Source organism: Octopus bimaculoides, chromosome 1, assembly GCF_046866305.1.
Source record: "Octopus bimaculoides isolate indiv1 chromosome 1, ASM4686630v1, whole genome shotgun sequence".
NCBI lineage: Eukaryota > Metazoa > Mollusca > Cephalopoda > Octopoda > Octopodidae > Octopus > Octopus bimaculoides.
Window position 1 is genome coordinate 88,690,990 of NC_142928.1, and position 13,183 is coordinate 88,704,172.

At 36.2% G+C, this 13,183-nt stretch overlaps 1 protein-coding gene across 5 annotated transcripts in view; it reads right to left on the reverse strand.

Annotated features, from left to right (window-relative positions):
- The window catches only part of LOC106872255 (apoptosis-inducing factor 3), a 125,935-nt gene that overhangs the window by 69,633 nt on the left and 43,119 nt on the right, over positions 1-13,183 (reverse strand). For 3 of the 5 annotated variants that reach the window (XM_089353622.1, XM_089353618.1, XM_089353643.1), the window contains one exon: positions 6,703-6,723. In XM_089353622.1, coding sequence (XP_089209748.1) covers positions 6,703-6,723 — 21 coding nt within the window. Of the gene's footprint in view, positions 1-6,615; positions 6,724-13,183 lie in introns of all 5 variants that reach the window. The other 2 variants (XM_089353629.1, XM_089353625.1) reach the window with 1 other exon arrangement.

Sequence of the window (13,183 nt, forward strand, 5' to 3'; positions counted from 1 at the left end):
TTTTAATAAGTGTTCGTCCCTCTCTCCCCCCCTGCTTCCTTTCCTCCACTCACGCCTGTTCCACCCTGGTGAGCAACATCCTCTCCTCTGCAACATAGACCTCTCCAACACTGGAAGGAATTGGGTTTGTCTACTCCTGAGAAGGTGGGGGACTGTCGGAGTTAGAGAGCTTAGGAGCTTAATTTCGAAGGCCACCTTCAACTCCCTCTTCATCCAGTTGGACCAGTTTTCAGGGTGCCACTTACTGTCTGCTAGCATCAAATACTCAGGTGACCGGATTGATGCCATCCCTGTGGCTAATGTTGGCGGCCTACTCAGCTTGGACGAACTCCATGTCTCCATTGCTCTCAGAGTGGGAGCTGACGTATGCATGGGTTTGATCTGTCTTTGTGGCAGGCTCCTCAACTTCACAGGCCTCCATGGTCTTTCTTGCTACCTGAATGCTGGTCGCTTCCAGTGTCATTCGGAGTTGAACCTTATACTCAAGAGGAGCTTGGCCCGCACAAACATCCCCTCCATCTTGGAACTATCTAGATTATCCAGATGTGATGGGAAAAGACCCGACAGTCTCATCTTGTGCCTTTGGTCACGAGGCAGATGCTTTGTTTGAGATGTCACAGTTAGCAACTCCTTTGCTTCTTCTCACATCCTGGATGCTGCGGTCAGGGCACGATCTACAGCTTCTGCAGCCAAGCTGAACAAAATTCTGAAATGCCGCAATCTGTCGATCAACTACATTTTCCATCCTGTGGCATTCGAGATGTTTGGTAGAGGTCAGACCACTAACTGCGAGATTCCTGTGTTCATGGGCAACTCACCTAGTAGAAGTAACTGGTGAGGCTCATGAAGGTGCTTAGCTGTTCCAGTGCATCAGCCTTGGCAAACTAGATACTGAAAGAAGGTGGTGGGGATTCTAGATTCATTAACTAAGTCACATTTGAATAATAATAACAATAACTTACATTATTTACATTTGACGGATATTTGTCCTCATCTTGTTTGTTGTTAACACAACGTTTTGGCTGATATACCATTCAGCCTTCATCAGGTGTCTTGGGGAAATTTCGAACCTGGGTCCTCATTCCTAAGGTATTTTTCAATGTTATTATTATTATTATTATTATTATTCAGGTCACTGCCTGGAATTGAACTTAGAATCTTGGGGTTAGTAGCCCGCACTCTTAACCACTATGCCATATGCCCACGGGCCTGAATGATGATGATGATGATTAAAATAAATAAATAAATAATAACAATAACAACAACAACAATATCGAAAAATACCTTAAGAATGAGAACCTAGGTTCGAAATTTCCCCAAGAACACCTGATGAAGGCTGTGGCGGGTACATCAGCCGAAACATTGTGTTAACAACAAACAAAATGAGGACAAATATCCATCAAATGTAAATGATGTACATAATTCCTCATCTCTTAAATATAGAACAACAATAACTTAGCTGTTGATTAAAGAAAGAGCGATCGATCGAGCAGTTGATTCACATATATATGCATGTAGGTGGCATGAAGATTCTTACATTCACCTTCATATATAAAAATGAACTGAAATGAACAAAATTATACTAGAAATAGCAGCCAAATCACACAAACAAAAGACTACATGATACTACAAGAGTATGTATGCATGCACACACAATTATTGTATGCATTAACCCATTACCTCCCATAATTCTATTAACTGGAATTTTTTTTTATGAAACTTTGATTTCTAGCATAAAACGGCCTTAGAAACACGCTGGAATGATCAAAATAACATTTCAAAATAACATTTTAAATAGAAATAAGTGAGATATTGGGTGAAAAATTAGCAAACCTCATTTGAATATCAGAGAAATATACCTAGTAGATATAGCAAAAAGGTTAGATATGTGTAAATATTGACAGATAATTACGAAATTTGTAATTTTTAAGTGATCTCATATGAGATTGTAGTAACGCTGTGCGCATGTGTAGTCTCACGCATGCGTGGAATTCAACATCCAAGCTTTCCCGCTTTATTCTGTCTCTTTCTTGCTGGCCAGCGATTGAGCATTGACGTGTCTAGCTGTCTTCTCCATCTTTCGAACTGCCGCCAGACAGCTCACATCAACATTCCAACGTCTCAACAACCATGCTCTCAACACAGAAGGCGACTCAGCAACCAAGATTAAAGATGTCTATTTACCACCATAAATAAATATTGTTTGTGTTGATAGTTTGGAGTTCTGCGTTCCGTTTATATTCTAATTTAATATAGGAAAGCAGGTGTACATCTAATGATGTATAACCCACTTTCCTATAAGATCACTGGTAGGTAATGGGTTAAACAGATCAGGTTTCAAGAACAGAAGTTCAATGATCAAACACTTCTCACATTGTTATTTAACTTCATTCACGTTTTACACAGTAAATATCTCTTACCATATCATTGACAATTTTTGCTTTGTAATCTACGCCATATTTTGTTTACAGAATGTGTAAAGATTAATACAGAAAGTATATGCAAAAGAAATGATTAGGTGTTATTTTTTTGCTTTGTCATCTTTGATATTGTCGTATTGATCCTGTCAATTTTAGGTTGCTTAGTAAGTGTGTATATATGTTGGCCATTATTCAGTTTATTCAAGATTTCTTGCCAAGAGAGAAAGTGCCAGTTTCTAACCTAGATCAAAGGCTTCTTCATTGGAATTTCAACATCCAAAGGGTATTTTTGTATGTATGTATGTATATGTGCAGATTCATATGTTTTGTTTTATGTATGTATTCTTATGCATATAGTTGCATGTCTAGACATGCTCATATATACTTAAATGATAAACTTCTGGAAAGTTTTACAAATTTTTACAGTTCTAGTGATGGCTTGGATCTGTAGTCTTTGAATTAGCTTTCTCTTTTCTGGTTTTGAGAAGCCTAATTTCTCAACGTATGTATGCATGCATGTATGTATCTTTATTTTTGTGTGTGCACGCATATGTGTGTGTGTGTTTGTTTTGGAAAAAAAGATGTTTTTAATAAAAAAATAATTATATAAAAAGTTGTTCAAAAAAGCTTATTAACACAAACCTGACAGAAAAGTTTTTGTGTAAGTGAACTGTCTTCAGCTTTTCAAACACTCGTGGTATAAGGTGATCTGTATATGGATGTGGATGTGTGTGTGTGTATACAGATCAGAGAAGAAAGATGTCAGGTTATGAAGATCACATTCAACAAAATGAGATTTTAACAGAGAAAATAGCTTCAGAATTGTTCGAGACTTACAGTATTTAGTTATGACCCTTTACGTTCTGAGTTCAGATCCCTTCACAGTCTAATAAATTCTTATGGTACTCACAAATGAAACAAACAAAAAACAGCACCTACTCAAAGTCAGAAGCTACTTCAGTTCTAAACAACTACTGACATAGCACAAATGTACCCTTCACTAGAGCACTGTTTATATACCTGAGGCAGAGCATAGGCTGTTCAAAAACTTGTATGGAAGAAAAAAAATGAAAGAAAAAGAAGAAAAGCCATTACCTGACTAATTGGTAGACTTTCACATACTACAATGACTAGCACATTACTATTGTATAACAATTCTGCTCCTGCTTATTTTTATAGTGGTTACAACAATTATTACTTCCAAAAACTATTATATGTGTACCACACCCACATAAACCACCTTAGTTCATCTGTCTTACATAATTTCTATAGAGTCTCAATTCTCATACTTGAAACAATTTAGTGTTTCAATCATTGGTGACCAGTTAGATGCAATGAATGCCATATGTGCAGTCAGATCTGGTAGATTGAGGCATGACTTTCAAGTTGAATGTGTGAACTGTACAAGCAAGGCTTTTTAGGTGATACATTAAGATTGCTATGGAAGGGTTCTGCACGGTAGATTTGCTCACCATTCTGGCACTAACAAATTTACATTGATGAGTCTCTTTAACATTCAAACAGGCTGTATCAGACCCGAAATATTCTGCTTGTTTTATGCTCAAACTGGCTAGATCAGGCATCTTACCCCTACCTAACAATGTCAGTCTAAAAATAAACAACCACATCATCAAAATCTCAAAGTTATGAGATAATTCATGATTAATTCAAAACTATGAATAAATGAACATTACATTTGACAGAGTAATCTGTATGCTAAAGGGTTAAAGTTTCTGATCACTTATTAAGCATCATCATTTCAATGTCCACTTTTCCATGCCTGCAGATTTTCTACAGCTTGATACCCTTCCTGTCACCAACTCTCACCTGTTTTCATGCAAGGTAATATTTCCCTTTGGCCAGACATGTTCTTGCAGAATATTAGAAATAAATGACAGTGACAATCATTTTACAACTATCATATGATGTCAAAACAAGGAAACACACACACATTCATGCACACACATGTATGCACGCGTGCACACACACATGATGGGCTTTTTTTCAGTTTCTGTCTACCAAAATCACTCACAAGACACTTGCCCAAGGTGCTACAGAGTATGACTGAACCTGGAACCACGCGGTTGGGAGCAAACGTTTTATCACACATACATACCAGTGTCTAGCCATACCTGCACCTTGTTGGAATAAACTCCCTTTTGCTTTGGTACTATTAAAAAGTGATTGATCATCTCCCAAATGGACAGGAGCTTAATCTCTGCTGCAGTATGTCTGTCCTTCTAGCTGCCACGATTGTTATAAATACAGTGGTCAGCCAAGGGACAGACAAGAAAGGCCTAGGACGCAGACGAGAAAGGTCTACGACATGATAGAAGGTTTTGGCAAACCGCAGAAACCGAGAGAAATGATTGAGCTAAGTTCCACGGTAGACTACTGTCTCAGATAAACTATGCGTGCCCGCACGCACGCACACGCACGCATGCACACACACACACACACACACACATCCATTTCTGACATGTCACTTCCACAGATGTACCCCGTTTCTATTTCTAGCAACTCGTAACAGTTGTCAACATATGCATGTAGTGAAGAATTATGTGTACCAACGACAAATTAAGTCCAGTGAATAAATCATTTTAAATATGAATCGATTCATTCATTTGTTTACTTCAAAGGCATCCACATTCCTATCGCATTTGTTCACCTGATACACATCTAACCACTACAGATGTTTATGTATGTTAAGTATATACATATACATGCCTATTATCCTAAAGTTTAGCTCATTTTATTGTTTCATTTTCAACAGAATGAAGGCCAATTGGTAAACTAGAGTGTAACTTATACACCGAGTTCATCATCCTTTAGCATCTGTATTCCATGTTGGAATGGGTTGGGAAGTTTGAGAGAATCTGACAGGTCAGAGGATTGTGTTGAGCTCCAATGTCTATTTTAGCATGGTTTCTATGGTTTGATGCTTTTCCTAATGCTAATCACTTTACAGTGTGTACTGAATGTTTGTTTTTGTGTCACTGGTACTAGTGAGGTCACCAAGTAGCTTTCAAGACAAGACCCTTTGATTGAGAGGTGTGTAATATTGAGGGAAGCAGCTTATGTCTAGTGTTGAGAGGCAGGAGTATGATAGAGGGATAGGAACAGATGACTTGCTGTAGACAGTTATCCCATTTGGTAAAGGAGAGAAGATGGTGGTAATGAGGTGTTGGGTTGTACCCTCAAGATACAAGATGGTGAATGTGAGAGGGATGGAGAACAGAGTAACAGGTGAGGAGGATAAGGGCAGAACATCAGATAGATTCACAACAATATATTCTTTCATCTTCTTTTACTTGTTTTAGTCTTTTTGACTGCAGCCATGCTGGAGCACTACCTTGAGAGGTTTTTAGTCAAACAAATTGACCTCAGGACTTATTATTTGTAAGACTACTACTTATTCTATTGATCTCTTCTGCTGAACTGCTAAGTTATGGGAACGTAAACACACCAACACCAGTTGACAAACACATAAAGACACACACGCATATGATGGGTTTCTTTCAGTTTCTGTTTACCAAATCTCCTCACAAGGCTTTGGTCAGCCCTAGGCTATAGTAGAAGACACTTGCCCAAGGTGCCATGCAGTGGGACTGAACCTGGAACTATGTGACTGGAAAGCAAGCTTCTTACCACATAGCCACATCTGCAACTATGCAGATCACAAAACAAGAGTTCAAAATATATACAAACCAACAATTTTGAAATATTTTTGTTTTCAACAAATTAGTAGTGTAAAAAAAGGACAATATGAAGTTTTCATTCCTTCAATGCACTAAAGTACTAAATTACTGTGGTTGTCAAAAACTCCATTTTGTTTTTTGTAAACTACAATGATTTGGAAAAATTAACACCATTATTGTATGACTTCAACAGTTGACTTTGATTTTCTAGAAAGGTCTAGCCACAAAAAAGAAAAACAGTATCCAACTCAGGTGGCTACATGCCTCTTATCTTGATAAATCAATTGAAACAGTATCTATATCCCAGATGTTACTCAAAAGTAGTAATTCAAAACTAAATTTCCATTAGATCAGCAATATAAGAATTTACACCAATTCTTCTGACAATCAAACAAATATATATATATTTTTTAGTAAATTTTATTTCATAATTGTAATATAGGGAAAAATAAGTATAAAAACATGGAAACATAATAAACTTTTGTTTTTTGTTTTACCTTTTGCCGTCCTAGATGAATTTAGTCCCATTATTAAAGTAAATATCACTAGAATAAAACTGGTTTATATTTATGTGGATTGATTACCTGAAGATTGCACCAAGCAACCTGAAAGGAGAAAAGAAAAGAGAAAAATCTATTAAAACAAAAAGATTATGAGAGACTTTTTCAGAAACTATATTTTATAAATATACAAACCTTCTTTTCAGGTGCTGAATACTATCTTTCCTTCCCATGTCCCTTTCCCAATTTTCAGAGTTGGCATTGTCAATGTAGGCACATTGAAAGGTAGGTCTAGTGAGATAGTTGAGATGCCTGAACGGAGGCATGTTGATGTATGTTGCATCCAAGAGGTAAGGTGTAGAGGAGCTTCAGCCAAGTTTATCACAGGCAAGACACATAGGTATAAAATCTTCTGAGAAGGTAACAGCGATGGGGTAGGTGGTGCGGGTATATTTCTTGCAGAGAAATAGGTGGATAAGGTAATAAAGGTAGTCAGTGTATGATAGAGTACTTAAGCTCAGGCTAGTCTTGCAGAATAGTATAGCAACAATTATCTCTGCCTATGCCCCACAAGTGGGCCTACCAAATGAACAGAAGGACCACTTTTATGATATTCTTCTGCAGGCTACCTCAAAGACAAATGACAATGATCTCATCTTCATGGCTGGGGATTTTAATGGCAGCCCGGTATCTTCCATGATGCACATGGGGGCCATGGAATTGGTTCCCAAAACGAAGAGAGAACAAGGCTACTGGAGTTCTATGATACAAATAACCTATTGATCTGCAATACCAACTTCAGGAAACCAGCCAGCCACCTGATAACCTACCAATCAGGTGACTGTGCTAGCCAGATCGATTACATTCTCACCAGACAGTGGGATACAAAGACCCTCCCTGGTGAACTGCCCCCGCCATACATGGGTTTATCTCCTGTTATATATCGTATTTTTTGTGAAACACTTTATCTGTCTTCAGACACTTCCATACTGGTTTTATCTGTAAACAATCTCTGTGCTGGATTTCTTCTGAGTCAAGCCTTACTTTTAATATCATATTGCACTCTTCTGACAGTAAGTCCCTGAACAAAAATCAGGCACTTGAACGAGTCTGGAGTCAGTTTATCCAATTTAAATCTCTTGCACTCTCTGTTCACTCTACCTGTATATGTGGTAAAGTTTTCGTCATCACATTTCTCCACGTTCAAACACTTCCAACGTGTGTGGATAATGAACATCTTATATAAAATGTCAATTGTGTCTGTGAAATTTATGTCAGAAACTTTTTAAGGCAATATAAAGTTACAGTATTTCTCATGCTCTATCGTTGCCAGTTTCCTCAGAATTAGATATGTTTTCATTTCGTCCGTCCAGTCTTGGCATTCTTTTTCAAAAATTTGTTCGAATCTTTGGTAATGTGCCTCAAAAGTGATTCCTTCTTCTGAGTCATATTTAAATTCATTTTTTGAATTTGCTACATGCTTTGGTGAAAATGTTTTCCGGTTTTGTTACCAACTTCATTAGTTGTAACATTTGTTGTTGTTCTTTGAGTTGTTGCTACTAATTTTGCAACTCAACTAAATCCACTAACAAGTTTTCCATGATTTTATGGATTTTTCATAAAATGTGTACAACAAAATGCTTGTTACTCCTCTATTGATTTGTTAATTTCTCCACATGTATTTTTTTAAAAAATTCCTCTGCATGAAAAAAATTTTTTTTTTCAACGTCATCCATGTGAATTTGCTTATATTCTCATCACCACTGTTATAATGTGGATCCTCATCCACATGTATGTTATTGTTGGCACTGTAATATTATTGTTGCCACTATTATATTGTGGCAGTGTTCCGTGTCTTATTATCTTTGACTTGTTAATAGCTCTGCAAGATAATGACTGTGAAACGTCTACCTTGAGGGTAACTAAAACTCGACTATACTACGTAACTGACACTCACTTCAACTGAGAACTCCTACAACGACTCTATTACTGACCTCTGTCTGACTTTATAGTGGCTGGTTATACCACTTTGTCACGTGGGAAGGGGTGTACCATTTTCACTACAACATAGAGTATGATGCAGTACAATATATGCATTACTAATAGTATTTAGTGTGTGTAATCACAGTAATATGTACACACACATAACCATAATAACTAACACAAGTCTCACAACTATGGTAATCTATACACATCATACACACAACCATGGTAATATACAACTGTTTAATATGACCATAGTAACATATATAAGCATTACACATAACATGAATCATATGCAAACATTACATAGAAGCATGTCAATATGTACTGACATTATACATAAACAGAATAATATATAAAGGCATTATGCATACACATAGCAACACAGACGTTTCATAAAACCACAACAATGTATATAACAAGTTAACAAAGAAATCTTACATGGTCACTCAACATGCTAGAAATAGTAACCAAATTTCATTAGATCATACCCTACCAATGAGGAAGCCCATATGTGATTGTTCAACCTGCTAGAAATAATTATATTTATCCAAATATCCAAAATGCATCTTAGCATCTTTAGAAAAGGAAGGACATACTAGTGTAGTCCTAAACAGGAGTGGCCGCTAAAAAGTTCCTGGCTTTGGGTAAAAGAAAATACAGGAGGATCAGTTAATCATGATTTTATTCAACATATTTCCCTCTCAGATTTACACACTTATTGTAATGGTCCTTCAGTTTTTCTAAGCCCTGTATAAGAACTTGGAAGGTTAAGCCTCCAGCTAGGCTTTTTGCAATATCCTTAAAACTAGAAACTTTTCAGCACACTCTCGTATGTATATATATGTTTATATATATATATATATATATATATATATATGAGGGGTGCTGAAAAGTTCCTGTCTTTGGGTAAAAAATAAAAAAATACAGGAGGATCAGTTAATTATGATTTTATCCTACATATTTACCTCCTAGATTCACACACTTATTGTAGCAGTACTTCAGTTTTTCTAAGCCTTGTAAAAGAACTTAGAAGGTTGGGCCTCCAGCCAGGCCTTTTGTGGTACCCTTAGAGTCAGGAACTTTTCAGCACCCCTTTGTATGCAATGCAAGAAAAAAAGAAAGGGTCAAAGCTGGTACATCTCATCTTTTGATCATACATTTACTTAGCCAAGATGACCTGGGGCTAACAACAATATAACAACATAACACAATGATTTACTATCTACTTATTAAATCCTACCATGACAGAGCTGAAAAATGCTAAGAGGCCAAAGTACTTTATGAAACATTTTGATCTAATTTCAGAAAATATCTTAAGTAAACCAGCAGCCTATGTTTTTATGTACTAAATACTCACAAAATGCACCATCTTTCCAAGATGAATCACAATGCAAACCTTGTTTAACACAATTGTTAAAAAGTCATGTCTCAATGTTTCTTTATTAAATACTTGACATCAATGTAGAACCTGTTTGTTAGACATTCTAAAAAGATGAGTCAAACAATACTGGGTCTTGTTAATACAAAGGCAGAAATGTTTTATCAGGTGTAGTAGGAAAGGTAAGAATTTTCAAGTGTATATTTCTTTTTGAGAATAAAAGGTTAATACAGAGTGAACTTAACGAAACTTCCTCAAAATTCTTAGTTACTACATATTTCTTTTCTTTTCTTAATCCAGCTTATACAGTACTGAAGCAAACAAATATATTCAACTAAATTAGATTGTCATTAATCTCAAGCTCAAGGTGTACATTCATTAAATTCTCAAACAATTTGCTCTCCTATTGACCTCATTGCATAAATTTTCCCAGTTAAGAATATTTAGTTATTAATAATAATTTTAATGATTAAGGATGTCAGAGTAAGTGTTACTGCAGATATAAATTACATATGAAAGAGAATCATAAATAACTGATGGGAATTAAATCCATTCTGAGTTGATGTCGTTGTGCATTAACCACTGTACTATGAGTATAGCTTGACTATAGGATATTAGTAGGTTATCATATCACAGTGTTTAATGCCTCAAAATATTAATTCAGAGACACAATAGCCTCGGGTAGTTTTCCTACTTGGCTGGTTCCTGTCAACCCTCCTACCCATGCATGCATAGAAGATGGGCATTAAATGATGATGATGATGATATGGGCTCAATTCCTACTGCTTCTTACTTTTGATTCCTTTTTATATCTATCATACTACAGTTTCAGTTTTAATTACAGGTATGTTACATTCACTCATAGATTATATCTCAAACTATTAAATTAAATTTAGATATTCTTATTTATGCACTATTTTCTACTCCCAAACATTGAAATCTCTGCAGATCTTTTACTGACATTGTTTTTTCTCTCATCTATTTGTCTCACTCTGATAGAAAACATTTTTATTACTTTTACAGACTCAGAATCTCTAATTTAATTCCTTTGCATCAATAAAAATATCTTAGTCATATTCCAACCAAAACATTTCCATCACACATGTTTCTTCAGTAAATTCCTTTCATATACCTCTTTCTTTTCCAGATATATATTCTTGCAAAGTGATAGAGACAGACAAAGGAAGGATTAAGAGGAAGTATTGAAAAAGCATAGGGCTGCACCCGAGAATATTATTGCTCACAAGATGACATAGAATAAAAATGCCAGTGCCAAAATTCTAGAAAATATTAAAATGATGGTAATGATAATGAAATTGATGATGATGATGATGTTAGTGGAGATGATATTTGTCAAGTACCTTTTTCTCTACAAATACATTTTCCCTGTACATGTTCTCATGTTCTTCATCACATACTTCCCATTCCTTTGTTTCATTGTGTATTTACTATAATGAATTTTTAAACTTCCTTTAGAATTCTACACAATATACTACAGTTGTTCTATCATTTATAAAATACATTGTATAGAAAAAGTGTCAGTGACTAGCTGGAGGATTGATTTTGAAAATTAATAATTCATGAGATTGGTTGAAAACAAAAGGGTCACCAGATGGTCCAATGCAAGTCTTGAGCTGTCCATTTCAAACTTCAGACATCTTAAAAAAAGAACTGTCTATTTTAAAAAACACACACGCTTTTGTGGAGTGGTTAAATATATTTAGCTAAAATAAGAACAGAAGCATACGTTGACACATACACACATGGCGGTTGGGTAAGGTGGATGGATAGACGAACATTTGAAGCTATTGCTCAAACTACAGCTGTGGTAAAAGACACATGAACAAAGTGCCATGTAGTGGGATTGAACTGAAATCCATACCTGCACCAATATGTATAAGTAAATTCCATTGCTGAACTCTCCAATCCATTAAAAGGTTAACAGTGATTTTAAAATATAAAAATAAACAATGTCATTATTTAGCTTTTCTTCTCCCAAACCATTTGGCAATAATCACTAATTTTTAAAGGAGTTTCCATGCTCAAAAATGCTATGTTGTGTAATTGTGTGTGTACATACATTCATACATACATGCAGGAGAGAGTAAGAGAGGAGGGGTGAGTTGCAAACTAAACATGTTACAGAAAGACAGATTTGAGAAAAATCATTAAAGTGATTAAAACCTTCAGCCATAAATTATCATGAGAATTTTTGGTTAATTTACATTCCATTTATTGATTTAATATTCCAGTTAATGAAATGTCATTATTTCATTTCACTGCTTAATTCTTAATTATTTTCATGATCAACTGAAACCAAAAACTGTGTATTTCTTTAGAAATATGGCCATGGAAGGATTAACTTTACTCAATTCAGCTTTTAGATCTGTATCAGTAAGATGGATAAATTTAGTGCTATGTTAACAAAGGTAACATTGATTTTAAAATATAAGAATATAAGATAAAGCAATTAAGAAGATAAAGCAATTAAGAGTATGAAGACCGGGAAAGCCCCCGGCCCATCAGGAATCACTGCAGAGATGCTCAAAATATCTGGCAGTGTTGGCTATAGCCTAGTCACCCGTATTACGAACCAGGTGATACACGAAGGAGTCATACCCTATGACTGGTGTAGCAGCATCATAGTCAACTGCTACAAAGGTAAAGGGGACGCTTTAGATACAAATAATTACAGAGGCATCAAGCTGTTAGATCAGGTTATGAAAGTTACAGAGAGGGTCATAGCCCAACTAATTAGGGAGCGAATCAATTTAGATGAGATGCAGTTTGGGTTCGTGCCAGGTAAAAGCACTACTGATGCCTTATTTCTAGTGAGACAGTTGCAAGAGAAATACCTAGCCAAGGATAAACCTCTGTACCTGGCTTTCGTTGACATGGAGAAAGCCTTTGACAGGGTCCCCCGATCCCTTATCTGGTGGTCAATGAGGAAACTTGGGATAGAAGAATGGCTAGTGAGAGCTGTGCGAGCCATGTACAGAGATGCGGCCAGTAAGGTGAGGGTTGGAAATGAGTACAGCAATGAATTCCGGGTAGAGGTAGGGGTCCACCAAGGTTCCGTCCTCAGCCCCCTATTATTTACCATAGTCCTCCAGGCAATCACAGAGGAGTTCAAGACAGGTTGCCCCTGGGAGCTCCTCTATGCTGATGACCTTGCCCTAATTGCGGAGTCACTATCAGAAC